Source organism: Nannospalax galili, unplaced genomic scaffold (genome assembly GCF_000622305.1).
Source record: "Nannospalax galili isolate Female #2095 unplaced genomic scaffold, S.galili_v1.0 scaffold284, whole genome shotgun sequence".
In the NCBI taxonomy this organism is placed as follows: domain Eukaryota; kingdom Metazoa; phylum Chordata; class Mammalia; order Rodentia; family Spalacidae; genus Nannospalax; species Nannospalax galili.
The window spans coordinates 6,215,797-6,237,050 of record NW_008354281.1 but is presented as its reverse complement, the minus strand read 5'-3'; the positions used below and the strand labels follow the sequence as shown (position 1 = coordinate 6,237,050).

The 21,254-nt window shown below is 33.7% G+C and overlaps 1 protein-coding gene across 11 annotated transcripts in view; it reads left to right on the top strand.

Moving 5' to 3' along the window:
- Window positions 1–21,254, top strand: part of Rims2 (regulating synaptic membrane exocytosis 2) — a 570,072-nt gene that overhangs the window by 330,369 nt on the left and 218,449 nt on the right. For all 11 annotated transcript variants that reach the window (XM_008851539.2, XM_008851538.2, XM_008851540.3 and 8 more), the window contains 2 exons: window positions 7,884–7,952; window positions 17,337–17,493. In XM_008851539.2, the coding sequence (XP_008849761.1) occupies window positions 7,884–7,952; window positions 17,337–17,493 (226 nt within the window). The remainder of the gene's footprint in view (window positions 1–7,883; window positions 7,953–17,336; window positions 17,494–21,254) is intronic.

The following is a 21,254-nucleotide window of genomic DNA, read 5'->3' as shown; positions in this document are numbered from 1 at the left end:
TTTCATTTAGTCCGATTTGCTATTAACATAATTTTTAATTTTTATTTTTATTATAATAAAATGAATTTTTATCTTATTCTTAATCAGTATGGTATTTTATTCTTTAACATATTGAAATCTATAGTCTGTAGTATAAATTAGAACTTTAGATTTCAATATTTCTCTTAGAATAACAATTTTCAGTTGTATTTTTGACAACATTACTTCAACATTATTTTCCACATAAAGCCTTGTGTTCATATAATTCAGGGAAATTTAACACGTGCAATGTTTAATGCATGTAGTCATATGCACAGTTTAGTTGATTTTGTTGTGTGTGTTTTGTGTGACTATTGTGCATATATTAAATCCCTAACAAATTGTTGATGGTTTCTCATTTCTGCCTATAGAAACTTTTAAGTATCTTCATGCTTACATGTTTATTATTTTGGTATTAAAAACCACTTTAAAAACAGAGAATGAATTCAATATATTTAAATTATTTATTTAGTATAATATTTTATTGATGAAGTACATATAGTATTTAGTATTAGATATACTGCTTAAAGAAACTTAAATTTAAAAGGATATATATTTTTAACTTGATTCATTTTCATTTGGTGTGTTTATGAGTGTAGTGCATGTGCATCATGGGGTGTGCATGGGGAGGTCAGAGGACCATTTGAAGACTCAGTTCTCCTCTTCACTATATGGGTTTCAAGTCTCAAACTCAGGTTGTCAGACTTGGTGGCAAGCACCTTTACACATGGAGCCATCTCACTAGCCCTAAATGGATATAATTTTAAATGTTTTTGGCTTTTGAGGGGCTGCTTTTAAAAATCATAAGCATTTAGTTTAAAATATACTTTAACTTCCTTTGCTCATGACTTGTGGCCAACACCTGGAACCACAGCATTAAGAGATAACAGCACCTTTGGAAGTTCAAGGTCATCTTGGCAAGTACAATGATGTTGAGACAAGACTAGGTAGTCTGCAAGGCTTTCCAAAATTAAAACCAAACAAGCCAAAGCTACATTTGCAGAGTGGTACACTAGAGTTTTAAATCTGTTATACAGAAGACATCTGTTTTTTAAAACCAAAGATTGAGTTATCTGGTTTAACCAGTAGTAAAACTAAGCACAGTGTATTCAATATCAAAAATTGAGAGTAGTAATCACCATGAGAAGGGAACAAAGAAGTTGAATCTTCAAATTATTCTAAACTGCCACTGTAGGAAGATTTCCTGGCCATATCATAGAGAGGGAACCCAGATGAAGCCTTTGCCTTGATAAGAAAATAGAGATGGGCAGGAGTTCATGGAGACCAAAGTAGCTAGAGTTCACAGAGCAGGAAATGAGATGGAAGAACTGCAAAGAGAGAGGACCAGAAACCTACTGTGTGTAGATATTGAGTAGTCAGCTGAGTACTGAATGCAAGGAAGCTAGCTACCTGATACTAAGGAATGAACTACCCCTCCCCAATTAGTACTAGAGAATAATGGCTTAAGTACTCAGGAATGTCAGGCTTCAAAAGCAGGGAATAATTAGCCACAGGCAATACACTGTACCACATAAAATGTCAAATCTGAAAGGATTAAGATATTTCTCGGTAACTCAACTTCATATAGCAGAACGCTTGAAAATATTTATATGCGAGAGATAATATACAAAAAGGTAGTTGATATAACTACAATTTCCATAAATATTAAAATTGCAGAAAGGAAAAGTCATGATGAGCTATATGCTGGAATGTTTGACAACCCTAGAATCATTTCTCTTCTATGATATTTTCTATTCTCTCTGAAAATCTGCTGGCTTCATTTATATTATATTGTACTAGCCAGCTCCACTAATTACTGACAAATTTCATTAATTTTTTGATGATTGTTTTTTAATTAAAAAATTTTTTTATTCAATAACCACATGATTAGAAAAAGCATTTCACTACGGCTTTAACATATTCAGTAACAACTTTTTAATGATACCATAATATTAAAAACACATTAGAAGAGAACTTGAAACTAATACACCCTGAGATTTTTAAAACAAATTTAACATTAAATTTAAAAAGCTTTAATAAAAAGCAAGCACAAGAAATGGAATTTGTGATACTTATAAGCAGTTGTGTATCATAATCAAATGCTTTGTATGTCAGGAATGCCACATTTCTTTAACTTTTGAAAGTCAACATACTCTTACCCTCCTAATAAACTAATGCAAACATCAACAATTCATCAACAAGGAATGATTGAAAAATACCATGCCAATTAAAATCATGTCAAAATAGGAAATAATTAGGGGTAAATTTGAAAAAAGAACATAAAATACTTAAGAATGAAAACTATAAAACAATGTTAAAAGAAAAATTTAAAGATTCAATTAAGTAGAGAAATATCCTGTGTTAATGAGTCAGATGTCAATAATGTTTTATTTGTTGCCATATTGATCAATACAAGTAGGAATATACCAGCAGGCCTTTTTTGTATATTGAGAAAGCAATTGTCAAAATCACTTAAAAAATACCTTGAATTGCTAAAAATAACTGAAAAATGTCCAGGTTGTGAACCTCCCATTACTTGGTTTTAAAACTGCTAAAACTAGAGTAATCATGACAGTATAATAAAAAATGGAAAATTCATCAATAGAACATATTAGAGAATACACATACACATGGGCAAAGGATCCTAACAAAGGTACATAACCAAATGTGGAAGAGCAGCAGGCAGTCTTAGCCGCTGAGCCATCAATCTCCCAACCCTCAGAATACAAAATTTAAAAATAATTCATAATAGTAATATAATATTAATTACCAAAAATACATCTACCAAAATTGCATAAACTGTCTACAGAAAAGTTAGCATTTTTAATAACATTTAAGGAACACTTAAATAAATAGATAAAAGCTAACGTCGTATCAGTTTAGCCTGTTTGAACTATAGGGTTACTACAACTCCAATCATAGCAGATATCTCATCAGAAAGTGATGAGCAAATTCTAAACACAGAAAACTGAAGCGTCAAGATTAACCAGAATATTCTCACAGGACAGGGAGAGTAAAATTCTGTCTTAGATGTCAGCATTAGCATGCTGACAAACCCATTGACAGAATTAGACACAGAGCCTGAAGTCAGTCTCTAATGCATGGATCTGAGGTTCACACGAGGGTGGAAGAATATGTAGTTAAATAAATGAGCTGGGGATAATTCCACCATAAGAAAACAGATAAAATTGAATCTTTGTGTTTCATTTTGTTCAATAAAACAAGGTCTAGGTGAATTAATGAGTTAAAATATATAATTTCAGAGTCTGTTAGAAATTTCAAGGCTTAGTGTTATAATATGGAAGATTTATTATAACGATTAAACTTTACTGGGCTGGAGAGATGGCTGAGCGGTTAAGACCACTGGCTGTTCTTACAGAGAACTCAGGTTCGATTCCCAGCACCCGCATGGCAGCTAGCAACCATCTGTAACTCCAGTCCAGAGGAATCCGATGCTCTCTTCTGACCTCCATGGGCCTTGCAAGGCACAGGTGCACTTACATACATGCAGGCAATACACTCATACACATAAAATGAAAATAAATCAATAAAATATTTTAAAAATTAAATTTTACAAATAATGTACCAGAAGCTGGGAATTCTTTGCAAGAAGATAAGAAAGATCGGAGTATCTGAGCCACTTGCTGGAGCTCATAAAGGGAAAGTTATGAAAAGGTGTGTCAGCCTAGTGCCTCTTCATCTAGTGGAGTGCGTCTCTGTGGGATGGAAGGACATGCCAGGAAGGAAAATGCATTGAAAGTGGAGATATTAAGGAAACTAGAAAATGAGTTAACCCAGGTGTGGGGGCCTAGGTTCTTCCCTAGGTGCCCTCTGTTAGGAATATGTAGCTAAAATATTAGACTTTGATTTTATTGTATCTGTTTAAAAACCAGAATTGAAAAATCACAATCATAGTGTCAGTCTTGCGGTCAACTTGAATTAGTAAGACATTCTCTAATGAATAGAGTATATATTCTTTTTATTTACAAACTATTTTAATTTTCCTATTCATATCTGAAGTAAATGCATATGATTTACCTAAATTTAAAAGGGCATATAGTAAAAAGACCTACTTTTCAAATATCTAGTTCTAAGAATGAATCACTATTACCAACTTCTGTGCATTTTAAAATAGTATATGCACACATAAACTCCTATTTAAATTTTTTCTAATATATAGGAATATGCCACTGTTTTATGCACTGCACATTTTATTTTTAGAATCTCTTTAATGGTTGCTTTGATTATTTGGTTTTTTTTCTTTTTGTATTTTCTTTTTTCAGACAGGGTCTAACAGTGAATTCCAGACTGGCCTTGAACTCAAGATCTTATTGCCTCAGCTTCCTGAGTGCTGGGATTATAGACATGGTCCACCATGTACAATACATATACAATTAAGAAATAGTGATAATTTGCCTATCTAACTTGTTTTCTCCAAATAATATAAAAACTTTAAAACAGCAGCAGAGAATGCCTAATGATTCACTCTTACCCACACTCATGTAGTCTTTTTTGTAAGAACTGTACCTTTTCCTCCAAGTTAGTTATAATTATTGTCATTTTATTCATTCACAGTTTGAAGAAATGTGTCTAAATTTTTACCTGTAATTTTTTGCAAACCCATTCTTTCTTTCTGGTTTAAATTCCTTACTCCCTTTCCCCCTTTCCCCCTTTCTTACTCCCTTTTGGGTTCCTTCCCTTCCTAAGTTCAGGAGCCAGAGGAAGCCAGAAGAGAGTTTTGGGTCCCCTAAAGCTACAGTTACAGGTGTTCATGAGCTGCCGGGTAGTTGGTGTAGAAGTCAGGTCCTCTAAAAGAGTAGTACATGGTCTTAACATCTGAGTCATCTCTCCAGCCTCAAGGAACTGAATTTCCTAAGATTATGTTACTTACTGCTTTGTACTCTGTGCCTTTCTCTTTTCTCTTTTCACTGAATTGCCTGGTCTAGAACATTCAGTACGGTGCTGAATAGAAGGCTTGTCTTTGGTGTGACCATCTCTCTTTTTTTTAATACTTTTTATTTATTATTTTTATTTTATGTGTGTGCATGTATTTTCTGTGTGTAGGTAAGTACATCCGTGTCGTGCAGTGCCTGCGGAGGATAGAAGAGGCTGCTGGATCCCCTGAAACTGGAGTTATGGACAGTTGTTAGCTGCCATGTGGGTGGTGGGATTCATGACCATCTCTTAATTGTTCCTTGTATTAGAGGAAAATTGTTCAATATTTTATAACTAAGTGTGATGTTAACTGTAGGAATTTTAAGAGTTTTTTTTTAGATTGTGGAAATTTGTTTTTTATTAGTCTGATATGATATCATGAGTGTGAACTAAACTTTTTCAATAGTTTTCTATATTTATTGCAATAATTTTCAATTTTCATGTATTAAATGCATAACTTCAATATACATAAAATTATGCTAAAGAGAAAAATTAAAAGGCTTATCCCTATAGAAGGAAATTTCAGTAAAATACTGTCTTCTTTGATAAGTCATGCAGGTAAAATTTATGTAAAATACAAAAGAATAAAAGAACATACATTACAAGTTAGTCTCATGGTAACTGAAGCATTTCTAACCTAATAATAAATTCATATTCCTCACATCCAGTAAAAATTTATAAAAACTTTTATAATATATTTTTAAACTAGTTTCAAACAATTGCCAAAATATATGCTATATTTCCCAATATTATATATCAGATCAATTGTAAGATAAATGAGAGGATAAATTATACCCATACATTTGGGGATATAAAAATAGAAACATATCATCTTTGAAATTGTGACACATCACTTGATACTGTGGTAGATTTAATGACAAAGGGCACATATCTCCTAAGAATAAAATATCTAGAGCTGAATTCTGATCTCAGAGATTGTGATCCAGGACTTGTCGATTAGAATAATAGAAAAGTACTGAGAAAAGAATTCTCATGTTAAAATGTGTTAAAAGGCTAAAAATCAACAATTTTAATGGTAATAGTTTCTGTGGGATAAAATAATGTGATTCTAAAATTCATGTGTAAGATCCAAGATATGAATAATACTGTGGAAGGACTTGTTTATCAGTGTATGGCATGTTGATTATAAAGACAATGAGTTATTGATTTATGGATAACAGGCTGCATAAGAGAAAAAGAATAATGAATAATGCTGAGATATGTGCTATCCACAGGAAGAATAAATTGTATATCTTAAATTATACACACACTGAATTAAAACTAGATGATGTAATAATTTCAAAAAGTAAAAGATTTCAAGCTTTCCAGGGGAAGATATAGGAAATTAATTTTCTTCTCATATACTTAGGAAAGTTTTCTTGTTCATAAATGAGACACTGACAACATTAATTGTAACTCAAGAGTGATTAAGCCTAAAACTTGACTTCATCAGAATCTCAAAAGATGCAAATATAGTGATGATAGTTATGACACATTTAATCCTTTACTTATTCCAAACCCATTTAAAATATACTCTCTAATTTTATCCCTTTCTGCCCTGTCTGCTGGGAAGTTGTCAGGTAATTCTCATTTCTAAGTTAATTGAGGCTATAAACACCTGTGTTTTTATTATGTCTGAAGCTTTACTGTCAAAGGGTGTAGGTGCTCACTTGGTGAGACTATCTGATAGAAAAAACAAGGCGTCACCTTCCTTCCTCCTAAAAGCAGAAAAGGAGAACTGTGGTAATTGACATCATATACTTTCCATCATGGAAAAGGGTTGCGATTAAAGCCAATAAATTACAAACAAAAGAGGAAACAGTGTTTCTGACAGAAGGTTTCAAGTATGGGAAAGCACTCCTGGAATACCTTGATTACCTCTGCTTTGGATAGCTTATGCAATACGTATTATCAGGTTTGTGTTTTTAAAATCGGTATCTAAAGCCTTTGTTTTCTTATAAAACTGAGATCCGTAGACTTAATGAGTGGTGGGTAGTGTGAGATAAAAGACAAAAGAGGCAATTTTTGGAAATTACAACACTGTCTTCATTCATCATTCTGTGTTTTCTGGCACTAGGAAGAGAAAAATCTTTAATAAAACATTCTGTCAGACAGTGTCTATTTATTCCTGAGACATGTGGAGAAAAGAAATATTAAAAATTAAATAATGTGATTATTTCTGTGCTTGATATATTTCATAAGATAAACCTATAATCTATTTTTGACACTGATGTTCTATTGAGATTAACATTAAATTGTTTTAGGTTAGTTTTTTAAAAAACATAATATTCTTAAATTATAACAGCTATTAATTCTCTTAGGCTCTTTCTTAGAAAAGAACACAATTTGCCAATTAGCTATTTTAGTTTTAAGTGTAACTTATTCTTGTCTTCTCAAGTCAATGGAAAAACAGCTATAAAAGAGATAAAAGAAGTTCAAGATATCATAAATCAATTTATTTTTCTGGATTCTCCTTGATTATGAAAAATAAAAATTAGACATCATATTTCTCAGTCATGCTTATTAATAAATGACATATTAGCTGATTTTTAAAATAACAGATTTCCTGTGTTTTGAAATTTTCCCAGCTTTGTGCCTTTGTCTGAAAACATCATATACTAACTCATTTATCAGTAGACTTGAATTCTATAATTATTTCATACACAGTTGCAGACTTTTAGCCATTTACGAATTTTGTCTTATTTTTTCCTCAATAATTCTATATAAATTGTTACCTCCTCCTGATCTGTATCCTCACCTTGTGAAATGTGTGTGAAAATAATTCTTGGTGCGCTCATAATGATTCTCCTCTCTTTCTTGTAATCCTCAAGTATTTAATTCATAATTCTTTCATTTATCTTTCAGGCTTAGAAGTTTTTCTTTCCTTGAACAAACATCAACTTTACTTATTTCTATTATTTGCTTCATAGGGTCAAAGAGAATAAGTGATAGTGAAGTTTCTGACTATGATTGTGAGGATGGAATTGGTGTGGTGTCAGGTAAGAATTATTTTGTAGCAATTACAGCATTATAGCAATTAGGGCATTATTTATCATCAAACTAAATAAAAGGAAAAATAGTTTGGTTCCTGAAAGATGCCAGTTCCAGCTAAGTAAATAGTCACAAGTTTTCTATTGAAAACAAGTAAATAGTAATTATTTTATTATAAGTTAGAGGTGTTATTGCATAATTGAACATTTATATGTAGCATATCCTTAATATGTGGAGTAATTTATTTGACTCTTTAAGTTTAAATAACTTAAACTTTTAATAAATAGTATTAATTTTACTGATGGTAAAATACAATTATCATGTGTAAGACATGCTGCAGTTGCAGCAATATTTTTTGACTTTTTTTTGATAATTTTTCTCTGAGTAGCATACCTGAATCAACTTTTCAAAACTCAATTGCTGTTTCTACTTTTTTAAATTAAGCATGGATAATATAATAATTTTTAAAATGCAAAAATATTTTCTATTTTCATATAAAAGTTTTAAGATTCAACCTCAAAAAAATAATTTTGAAGACTATTTACCCCACTGTTTTTCCTTGGAGATCATTACTTGATTTTTTTCTTGTTTATATATTATTCCTTTGATAGTGGAATAGTTTTACTTCTCCCTGTGGTGTTTACTATGTGTTGTCATGTTACAGTTATGCCTGAATAGAAACAGACTGACTGTTAGCATCCATTTTAAGACATGACCAGACCCACTTTGCTGGGAGCCTGTTCTTAAAAATTCTCTCGCAACTGTGCTGTGGAACCAAGGCCTTGTTCTTTTTTTAAACAGTTAAATGCATGAAATAAGGCATGTCAAATTCAGACCCTTATTAGAGAAGATGGTTACTTTTTCTGATCCCTAAACCTAGACCATTACACAACCACCACAAATAGATTGTGTCAGTTGAATTCCATCTATTGTTTGCAACAGAAATGGGGTTATCTCCAAATATTCATTTTTTTTCAACAAATACCTCAAGCTGTTTGCAGTGTTTTTGGAATATGCAGAACATCCACACTCACATTCATACATTGTTTTGGGGTCAAGGGCAAAGACTCATGAGGAATTAAAGATATATGCCTTGGGTTACAAGAGGAGCACAAGACCTCATAGTCTTATTTATATTATATTATATTATATTATATTGTATTGTATTGTATTGTATTGTATTGTTGTATTGTATCGTATCATATCATATCGTATCGTATTATATTGTACTATATTACTATATTAATTGTAATATAATATTGTAGTATTATGCAAGCTAAGATAAAATAAACTTTTTGGTTGTAAGGTTAAGTAAAAGTCATTTGTCCAGAGTATGTCCATATTGTAAAAGTTATTCCTACATCTCTCTTCTAAATGCCACATCAGTATTTTTTCACCCTAGTATGTCACTTCAGTAAAGCCATTCTTCTTCATGTTATTTGTATGTATATCTCAATTCTTTCATTTTCTATTTTGTTATTTTTTGATTTATTTATTTTTCCTTTCTGTGTATTAGTGTTTTATTTGCATGTGTGTAAGTGCATGATGTGTGTACAATGCCTATGGAGGCCAAATGAGGGCGTTAAATTCCCTAGAAGTGGAGTTACAGACAGTTGTTAACCACCATGTGGATGCAGGGAACTGTACTAAGGTTGTCTATAAGAACGTGCAACCCTCTGAACCACTAATACATCTTTCTAGCCCATCATTTTCCATTTTCAAGATAACAAAAAGTATTCGTGTCATTGAATCCTGAAGCAATTAAAAAATTAGCTGGTGTGATAAAATATAAAACTGGTACATATTAATAAGATACTGTGTGATTTTTTTGATCCCTGTATACTTTTTGTCATGTTAAAATCAGGGTAAACTTCTGTCTCCTCAAACATTTATCACTGTCTTTATGGTGAAGATATAAAAAGCCATTTTTCTAGTCTTCTGAAATATGCTTTTCGTAATTATATTTTCACTGTCTTAGTTTTGTTTCTATTACTATGATAAAATACTCTTAAGAAAATCAACTTAGGGAAAAAAGATTTATTTTAGCTCACAGTTCCAGTTTATAGTCTGTCGTTATGGAGAAGTCAAGGTGGTAGGAACTTGAAGCAGCTAGTCACAGCAAGAACACATAGAAAATAAATTCACGAATACTTGCATTCAGTTAGCCTTCTTCACTGTTATAAAGTTTTCTCCAGGGAATGGTGTCACCCGTAATGTGCAGGTCTTACCACCTCAGTTTAAATAATCAGGATAACCCTACACAGACATGCCCACAGGCCAAGTCAACATAGATAAGCCCTCATTGAGACTCTCTTCCCACATGATTCTTGATTGTATCCAGTTGACAGTTAAAGCTACCTCTCAACATTCCGTCTTATGGCAGGAGAGAACAGAACTTTCCCCATCTCTCTGTGTCCCCCAAATACCCAAGTATGATTATTTTGTTAGTTTTCCATACTATCAAAAGAATTGTATATTTAGGAAAGATTATAGATTTTTTACGTTTGCTGTATTACTTTTCATGCAGTGAAGTAAAGAAAGATTGATTCACACTAGATGGAAATGGTACTGACAGAACAAAATCTCAACCCAGTCAATTGCTTATTACTTATATAGTCTCATGAAAGTTAAGAGGCCTCTTGAGGGTCTCCTGAAGTCCTTGTGAGTGAGTTTCATGATGCTCTTTCTCCCTCTAGAAGAAAGGTATAATAAGCTTGAATTTCTTTTTCTTTTTTTATTTTTTGAAACAAGTTCTCACTGTGTAGCCCTGGAACTCCCTATGTAGACTAAATTGGCCTCAAACTAACTGAGCTCTGTCTGCGTCTGCCTCTGCCTCCCTAGTGCTGGAATTAAAGGACTCTATCTGTACCTTTGTTCAACTCAAAGCTCAGTTTTTTGAGGGTCTCCCTTCAGTTCTCACAGTTGTTTTGTTTCCGGATTACAATAGTCAAGTCCAACATGGAGGAAACAGCTACACTGCAAGATTATACAGTCTAGAAAAATTTTCACATTTGGTGTTACAGAATAGTGTTTAGAAAACCTACCTGATTCAAAGTACATATTATATTTGAACAGAATGAAAAAAATCTTTCTTTTCTCAATGTTATTATTACCTCTTTGCCTATCAGAGATTACTAATGAATTATTTAATAATTCATTGAGGAGGAAGTTTTGTGCAGTAGTCTGCGTTTTGCTAATTTGAAATGTATGTAGTTTCTGAGATATGATATTTGATCATGTGCTGTATTTTTTCTTATCAATTGTTATTTTATTTAGGCTGTATTATGTAGTATTTTTCTGCATGTAGAGGAGAAAACTAGAGAAGGAAGGATGCACTAGATGTTTGGACCAGAGTACTTGGAATTTCCACAGAAGGGCAGAATTCAAACAGGCAGAGAGGTCAGGGAGAATGCTTAGAACAAAGAGTGATAGAAGGGAGCTTATGAATTAAAAAAAAAATTGCTGTGGTGTAAGGAAGTATGACAGGGAATCAGCTAGATGTGGGAAGCCTTTGGTGTGAGGGAAGTGGGAGCCCATGGGAGTGAAACAGAAGGAAGAGAAGTACTTAGCCACTCTAAGCTGGGGACTGCAGTGGAAAGATGCTCCTTTAGGCTGAGAAATGTAGCAGACTGACCTGAGATCTGAGGGATAGTGCCTTTGGGATCACTGGCTATTTCTGTGAGAGAAATGTTGATCAATGACTGCTTTCTGTGTTGTCACTTTTGCCTCTCTTTTGTTTTTATGTATTTTAATAAATATAATTGCTTTTTTCCCGTTTTTTTTTCTTTTTTCATTTTTAATATATTTTTATTTAATTTTTGTGGACTTCATATAATACATGTTAATCATATTTAGCCCCTTCTTCCCTATCTGTACCCCAGCATAGCCCTCCCATAGGACTTTATGCATTTTGTCATATATATTAAGGCTTATTGAGTCAAGTTTGTATACCTTGATGTCCCTTGGTGTGAATTCATCCACTGGAGCCTGTTCAGCCTGTCTAGCATCACTCTCTTCAAGAAGATCAACTCTCCCCCACTCAGCAGTGATCAGCTGACAATAGTTCCTCACCAAAGTTGTGGCCTCCTGCCCATTTCCCCAGTTACATGCTGGTTTTTGTCTGAATGAGTACATGGTTCTTGTGTATGCTGACACATTGCTCTAAGTTCATATGAGCAAGGTCCCAGGAGCCTGGAAGACTCTGTTTCTTTGTGGTCATGCATCTCCACCCCTAGCTTTCATGTATTATATTTTGATAGTATATTTAATATTCCTTGAGTTCTGTCTCTATTAGAATTTTGGAGTGATATTTATATTTCATATTCATATTTTTAAACATCGGTGTCAGCGTTGTGACATTATAGTTTATGTACGTAGTTTCTTTTCATAACCCATCACTTCAGTGTATGATACAGAAATTATGTTGATATGAAATTGCAATTGTTTTAAAGCTCCACCATAAGAAATGGATTAATAAGAGAATCAGTATTTCATTGAATAGTTAATGTCTACCATACTAAGCAGATAATGGCTTCTGAAACATGTAGTTCATAATTATATATTCACCTCATTGTGCAATAACATACCAGAACTCCCCCCATATTTACCCTGATCAACAACTTAAACATATTTATTTTGTTAATTTGTATGTTGTCAAAGGATCATGTTTTTTGGAAAATGGATACTTTTATGATTTTGATTAGTAGTCTCTGGAATAATTTTTCAAAATTTTCATAAAAGAGCAAATGAGCTCTTGAGTAAGTTTTTAAATCATTGCAAATGAGAAACATATTTATAGAACAGGTAATGTTTTGTTGCCTAAAAGCAGAGATTTGTTTCCAGTTACAGATTACAAATCTGTCAAATCAGAATATTATTTGTAAAAATTAGTGATTCTTCTCTAAAAATTTTTATTTATTATTTCTATTTTATGTATATGAGTGTATTGCCTACATGTGTGTCAGTGCACCCCTGTCATGCAATGCCCACGGAGATCAGAAGAGGGTGTTGGATCCCCTGGAACTGGAATTTAGGGCAGTTGTTAGCCACCATATGGGTTCTGGGATTCGAACTTGGGTCCTCTGTAAGAGTAGTCCGTGCTCTTAACTGCTGAGCCATCTCTCTAGCCCCAAACTAGTGATTCTTTTAAAACCGTAGCTATCAGCCTTTTGTGCCATTAAAAATTGTTTCTTATGATTTATTCAGTTTTTCAGAGCTGAAAGGCAGATGTATTGCAAGCTAACTACGTTGGAAGTACTATTTTTCCATGCATTACTGTTTTTTAAAAACTCAATTTTTAGAGCCATTTTAGGTTCAAATTAAATTTAGAGTAATGTACAAATTTCACACATACTTTCTTTTTTATATAAATATTTTTATTGAGCTTCTGTTTTCTCTTACAATAGTTCTCAATCACATATGCTTTCTTAACTCTCACATTCATAGATTATTCCATTATAAATATCCCTACTGCAGTGGTGCATGTTACAATTTGTTTCCTACATTGACTCATTGTAATCAAAGTCAGTAGTTAAGATAAATGTTCACTTTTAGTGTAAACTATATGCATTTCAATAAATGCATCATAATACACGTATCTTGCAGTGTTTTCTACTCTTAGCACCCTCATGCTTTCAGTCATCCTCTCCTTTAACCCCTTGCCTCTAATGTTGTCATCTCCCTGTCTTCGCCCTTTCCAGAGTGTCATATATTTGTAATTGTAGACAGCCTTTTTTCTTCTTAAAGTTTGGTGTGATTTGATTAACACATATTAACTATATATATTAATGAGGTACAGTGTGATGCTTCAACTCATGAAATAGTGAGCACTAATTAAATCATAGTAATCAACATTTCCTTTTTCTTACTATCTGTTTAGAACCTTCAGGCTTCTCTTAGTAAAGTCTATGATATGTTATTGTGAACTACACTCATCCCACTCTGAGACAGAATTTTATCCATCTGTTTTCATAGTGGTTATTCAGTTTCCCTTTATTCTCACCTCACTTTCAAGACTTTAATACTCACTAATCTACATCCAGTCTTTTTTCTTTTTTTAACTTTCCTTGTATGAGAAAAATTGTGCTGTTCTTGTCTTTTTGTATCCTCATTGTTTCACTTAATGTTCTCCAGTTCCACCCACATTGCTGCAGACACAGATAACAGGATTTTAGTACTCCTGTGGCTGAGTAATATTACTCAGGGTATCTATATGCCCTATTTTCTGCGTCTCTTTTCATATTTTGAAGAATATAGGTGCCTAGGTTTATTTCAAATTCTAGCAGTTGTGATTAGTGTCATACTAAAGATGGAGTGCTGGTATCTCTTTGGAATGCTGATTCTATTTACTTTGGATTTAGATCTTGAAGTGGCCTGGGAAGATCACATGGTAGATCTAAGTTGAGTTTCTAGGAACTTTCTTACTATTTTGAATTGATATCCAGATATGCAGTGTTTTCTGTTCTTAAAACCCCCATACTTTCCATAGTTATTGCTCTCCTTTCAGCCCCTCACAAAGCCTAACAAAAAAGCCCCAAGTTGAGGCTGAAGAGACAGATCAATGGCTGCTTTTGCAGAGGACCTGAGTGTGTTTCCCAGCACCCACGTGGCAGCTACCCACTGTCCATAACTCCAGTTCCAGGGGAATCTGATGCCTTCTTCTGACCTCCACAGGCATTGCACAACACAGGTGCACTTACATATATGCAGGCAGTACACTCACATACATAAATAAAAAAAGAAAACCCCGAGTAATCCAATTTAAATAATGAATAAATGATTGGAATAGACATTTCTTAAAAGAAAAAAAAACATACAGGGACATTTCAAATCAACTCTGTAATAAAATATCTTCTAACTCAGAATGAATGTTATCAAAAAGACAAGAATAAGCAATTACTGGAAAGGATATACAAAAAACAAACTCTTATGCACTGTTAATGAGAATGTTAGGACGTGTTGCTTCTTAAGTTTACATAATGAATATCTGTTCATGGCTTCATAGCTCAATTTCTCTTTAGCGCTGAATAATATGTTTTTGTCCTGATATGCCAGATTCTTTTTATTGATTTGCATACTGAAAGACATACTCATTTTTCCAATTCTTTTATTTTGTTTGTTAGAAATAGGGTCTTACTCTGCTCTGTGCAGTCCAGGGAGACTTTCAATGTCATTTTCATGGGTCCAATCTACCTAGGGCTAGGATTATAAACATGGGCCACCACATTTGTTAGTAGTTTTAATTTGTAGCCATTGTTTTTTATTCCTATTTTTAACTTCAGTTCCTTCTGCACTTTTAGTTTGTTTGAGCATTTATAGGACTTTTTCTTCTCAATCTATTAGCTTTACTTTTTAACAAAGCCTCCTATTGGCATTTAACCTAGGCTTTGCAGTATGTTTATAACTACTTCAAATCCACTTGCAAATAGTATTACCAGGTGGTACAAGAGCCTTATAACAAAATAATCATGGTTTCTTACTTTTTTCCCTTTGTATGATTGCTACAAAATAATCATGGTTTCTTACTTTTTTCCCTTTGTATGATTGCTATCACTTGCATTTAAAAGAATATGTAGTCATATATACATATGGTTATGCTTATGTTTTATCTCCATATAAGCATATACAAATGATTTTCTATGTGTGTAAGTACATATAGAATTTTTATTCTGTCCACCACAGTGTTTTGGATGTGTGTGTGTATGTGTGTGTGTGTGTGTGTGTGTGTACACATATGCCATCACCAGCTACTATGTATGTTAGTTGATAAGAATTCACAGCTATCTGTCTCTGTGCCAATTTGCTCTTCGATAAATAGAAATAGTCCTACCAGATAAGCACATTGTCTGTCTTCCATTGGTGATCTTAAGCCAGAGATAGACTTACAAAATAAAAATATGTAACGCCCTTGCCTAAAGCCACAGCAGCTCCTGTGCAGTTCATGCCAGTCTTCAATGGGACTGAAGGTAGGACTACATTCTGCTTAGTTTAGTTATTCCCTTTCCATGTTTGCTCTTCTATTTCCTGTGAATACATCTTCAATTATTCATGTGTATCTTAATCTTTCCATTTTGCTCTGTTCTAACAAATCTCATCTCATACTAGGAAACATTAATGGGCTGCTGAAACAAGTCATGTAGAAACTGGATACTTTCTCTGAGTTATTTTTGTTCTAATCCTTTGTGTATTTATTGATAGTACCAGGGATTGAACCTAGGGTCTTTCACATGCAAAGCACATGTGTTGCTGCTGAGCTACCCACAGAATCTCTATGTATTTTTGAAATGCACAGTGTATCAGAACGTTTTAGAAAATGACTAACAGACTTCTCAATGGAGTGGAAGATCAATTACTAGCAACTGTAATGAGCATGATGAAGATAACAGTGATGCCAGCAATGTCACTTTTTCTGCTCAATAATATATTCAATCTGTCTCCATTACAAACCTCATGATATATACAGCTTGTGTCAATCTTACCTTAAGTGTTCATTTTCCCATGGTTGCCCCACATTAAACTGCTGCTTTTCTAATATCTAGATTTCCTTCTACTTTCTTTCCCATCTGTCCAAATACCAATGCTTTGGAGTATTCAGATGTATTTCTTTTGAAAAATATTTTACTTATTTTTTATTTTATTTTGTGTGTATGAGTGTATTGCATGCATGAATATAAGCACACCCTAATTGTGAAATGCCTACAGAGGTCAGGGTGTTGAATTCCCTGAAATTGGAGTTTTGGGTAGTTGTTAGCTGCCATTTTAGTCTGGGTCCTCTGGAAGAACAAGTGTTACTGAGTCATCTTTCTAGCCCCAGAAGTATTTCTTTTAATTCACTTGTGTAAATATGTCATATCTCCTCTTTGATTAATTACAGTTTTATTCTCATCCTACTACTGTATCTTGGCTCAAGTGCTATAAGAAAAGCATTTACAAATGACATTGAGTATTTCTGAATGTCATTTATCACATTTAAAACATAAATATAGACTTTGAGGAACCATATGAATTTGGTATTTTGAATGTTAATAATAGTTAAGAAGCACTTGAAACTTCTTGAGAGTAAATGTTTTTTAGAATAATCTTGATTATTTATTGAATATAGCTTACTATACACAAAATTTTTCTATAAATTATTGTATTTAAAATATTTTCTGTACATATAAGTATATATAAAAATTTTACTGAGCAGCATAGTGAACATAGTTGCTACTTTAGGTATTTGAATGTCCTTTTTTTAATTTAAGTGTTTACAAATTTTTGACATGTTTATGGTGTTTATCATACTTTATATTTATCATATTTCAGAGTCATTCAGCCTCACCAGCATACAATGTTTTTAGTAAAACACAAAGTATTTAGTGTGTAATTATTATTATCTTATTTTCTGCCCTTAGATTATCGATACAATGGTCGAGACCTACAAAGCTCCACATTGTCAGTGCCAGAGCAAGTCATGTCATCAAACCATTGTTCACCATCAGGGTCTCCTCATCGAGTAGATGTTATAGGAAGGACTAGATCGTGGTCACCCAGTGTCCTTCCTCCACAAAGGTAAGGTAGTATACACATTTTACTTATAACATGGTACTTGTTTATTTATAAATCTTACTCATTTCCTTTATAAGGCTATTATTAAGCCCCATAAGTGGTTTATTTAAGTTACATAACTATAGAAATTTAAAAGAAAACTTAATACATTAGCTTGTAAATATACTTTAAATTGTTTGCAGATATTGAATTAGCTAAATTTGTAAATTGGGCAAAAATTGTTAACTTTTTTTCTGAAATATAACTGCTTAAATGCATAGACATTAATAGAATAAGATTCATCACCTGACATTTAAAATTCCATGCAAGTTAGCTGTGTTCATGTGCCTCCAGCACTTGGGAGAGACAAAGGCAAGAGGATTAGTGTGAGTTTGAGTCTAGTTTTGGTTACAGAGTGATCCACTGTCTGTCTTAGTTTCTGTTCATGTTGCTATGATAAAATACTCAGACAAAGGCAGCTTAGTGGGGAGACTTTATTTCAGTTCATAGTTCAAGTCCATCATTGTTCAGGGGCAGGTAGTCACAGTAGCAGGAGCTGAGGCAGCTAGAAACATTGCATCAGAAGTACAGAGAGAGCAATAGATAAATGTCTTTTACCTTCTTTTCTCCACTTCCCAGCCAGGGAATGGTGACACCAACAGTGGGCAGATCTTCCCACCACAATCAAGGAATTCAAGATAATTCCCCATAGGCATACCCACAAGCCATTCTCCCAGGTGACTTTAGATTTCATCAAGTTGACAAATAACCATCACACTGTCTCAATAAAACAAAAATAACAATTAAAAAATACATAAAAGGAACTGCAGCTGCTATAGTTAAAGACAAAGATATAAATGAATAAAGAATTATAACTGAGGCTTGGCACCTGCTGCCAAGCCTGATAACTCAAATTCTGTTCCTGGGACATACATGGTGGAAGGAGAGAACTTACTCCTGCAAGTTCTTCTCTTCACACATGGCATGTGTATTTAGTTACTTTTTGGTTGCTGTGATAAAACACCATGACTAAAGCAATTTATAAAAGCAAAAGTTTATTTTGGCTTACAGTTCCAGAGGGATCAGAGTTCATCACAGCAGGGAGGCATGCACCAAGAAGTAGGCATGGTGGCAGGAGCAGAAACTAAGAGCTCACATCTAAACTGCCAACACTAAACAGAAAGAACAAACTGCAAGTGAGGTTAGGCCATGAACTCTCAAAGCCACCCCAACAGATGTGCTTCCCCCAGCAAGGCTGCACCTGCTAAAGGTTCCATGACCTCCTCCAAATAGGGCCGCCAACTAGGGACCAAGTGTTCAACTGTTTTAAACTCTTGGGGACATTTCTCAAACCACTGCAGTGTGGGCATGTGCATATGCACACAGTATGCACACATATAAAGACAAATTTTAAATGTAAAATAATATATAATTGGATATTTTATTTTAACCCTAATGAAAATCAGTTTTTTTTAGTTTATACAAACAATAAAACAAAACCAACCAAATAGAAAAATGAATGGCTTTAAAATGATTTCAATGGTGTGTGTATTAGTTCAGACTTATTGTGTGAAGAAAATCTTTATATTTTGGTGGCTTTTAAAATCTTTACATAAAATTGCACACTTTTCATGAAAAATTTGACTTATTTTTAATGGTAGAAGAATTAGTAGAAAAGACTTCAATAAATACACCTTAAAAAATTGTTAGCCAATAAACCTATAAACCAATAATGAGATAGTCTTTTTTTAATGCCTGGAATTTTTCCAAGAAATTACTGAATAACTTGATTTTGTAAAAATAATTAAATGATGAAATACTAGAATTGAATAACAATGAAAATTATATAAGTATTTATAGGACACAACCAATATTTAGGAAATTTTTATAAGTACATTTTCAGAAAATTAGGAAACTTGGAAGAGGCAAAAGGAGGTATCTCTTTTTTTCAATATTTTTAATAGAATTTTGTGCATTGTATATATCTTAATCATATATTGACCCTTCTCCCCTATCTGCACCTCCCATATCCGCCCCACTGGATTTCATGCATTCTATCATATGCGTTAAGCCCTATTGTGTCAAGTTTGTGTCCCCAGATATCCCTCAGTGTGAGTTCATCCACTGGAGCCTGGTCAATGTCACTCCCATAAAGAATACCAACTCTCCCTTACCCAGCAGTGATCAGCTGCCGATAGTTTCTCAGCTAAGGTGGGGGCTTCTTACCTGTTTCTCCACTTCTGTGCTTGTTTTTTATCTTATCTGAGCTGGTATGGGTCTTGTGAATGCTGTCACCATTGCTCTAAGTTCATATGAGCAAATTAACCTTGAAAATGCTGTTTCTTTGTGGTCTTCCACCACCCCTGGTTTGTACAATCTTTCCGTCCCCTATTCCACAATGGTCCTTGAACCCTGGATGACAGAGGTTAATATAGGAGTCCTATCCAGGGACACACGCTCTGCAGTCTTTTATTGTTTACATTTTGGCCAGTGGTAGTTTTCTGTGTTAATTGCCCTCTGTTGCATGAGGAAGCTTCACTGTTAAGAGTTAATACATGCATTAGTATTCTCTCTAGCCCCTGTTCTGCAATGTTCCATAAGCCTTAGATGTAGAGGTTCCACTGTAGATGTGTCCCGTAGGGCTGGGTATCTCACAGATAATAATTTTTTGTGTATGACCAATTGTACAACTCTGTAATAGTCTTCATCTGTTGCAAAAAGAAGCTTCTTTGATGAGTGCTGAGAGATATACTTGTCTGTAAATATAAGGATTCATACTTAAAACTCAGTAATAAATTACATTTATCTAGGGATGTGACAGAAGTTGAGTGTTCTGTAGGATCTGTGTCCTCTCTATCCATGTGTAGTTGTCTATGCTTACAGTACCACACATGAGTTCCATCCCATTGTGCTGGCTTTAAGTCCAATTAGATAGCTGTTGATTATCCCTGAAATAAAAGTTCGACTACTGCACCAATAGTGATACTTCGATGTGCAGGTCATTGTTGTGGTTATTAAGCTTTACAGCTGGGTTTGAACCATAGATTGATTTTCTCTCTTAGTAGCTTGCATAGTATCCTCTGAATCTTTGAGAATTAGTCTTCAAGGAGGAGGCTTCCAGGTCAGTTTCAGCTCCATTGCTCTATGTCTGAAGTATGTCCTATGTCTGAAGTATGTCCTGTCTTCAACATTGGGGTCTTACCTTCAAGTTCTGGGAAGTAATCAAGGGCTGTGACAGTAGCTTGTGTTATTTTGGGAATCTCATTGACTACCCTTTTAACCTATTAGAATTGCCTTGTAATCCCTACACTTCTGGGTTTGAGGCAGGAGGTTAGGGACCATCTAGGGTCATTTTTGGCTGCATAGGAATTCCATGAACAACCTGCTATACCTGATACCATATCTGGAAAAAAAATCTTTCAGATGAAAGAAAACAAGAGTTTCTGAGCATGTTGAGAAAAGGGAATCCTCATATACTGTTACAATGTAATCTAGTATAGTTATCAAAAACAGTATGGTGATTCCTCAGAATAGAACTATCATCGAGCTATCCCATTACTGGGTGTAATCAAAGGATATATAGTCGATTTATTAAGGAGATATAATGTTCATAGTAGTAATGTTCATAACGTAGTATTCTATAGTAAACAGTACTTATGATATGGAATCAATCTAAGTGTCCATCAGTGGATGAATAAGAAATAAAATTCTTCAAAGCATAAAAATTTGCTCCTTAATAATTAGTAGATATGAAAAACATTACCATTGAAATCTACCTGATGACT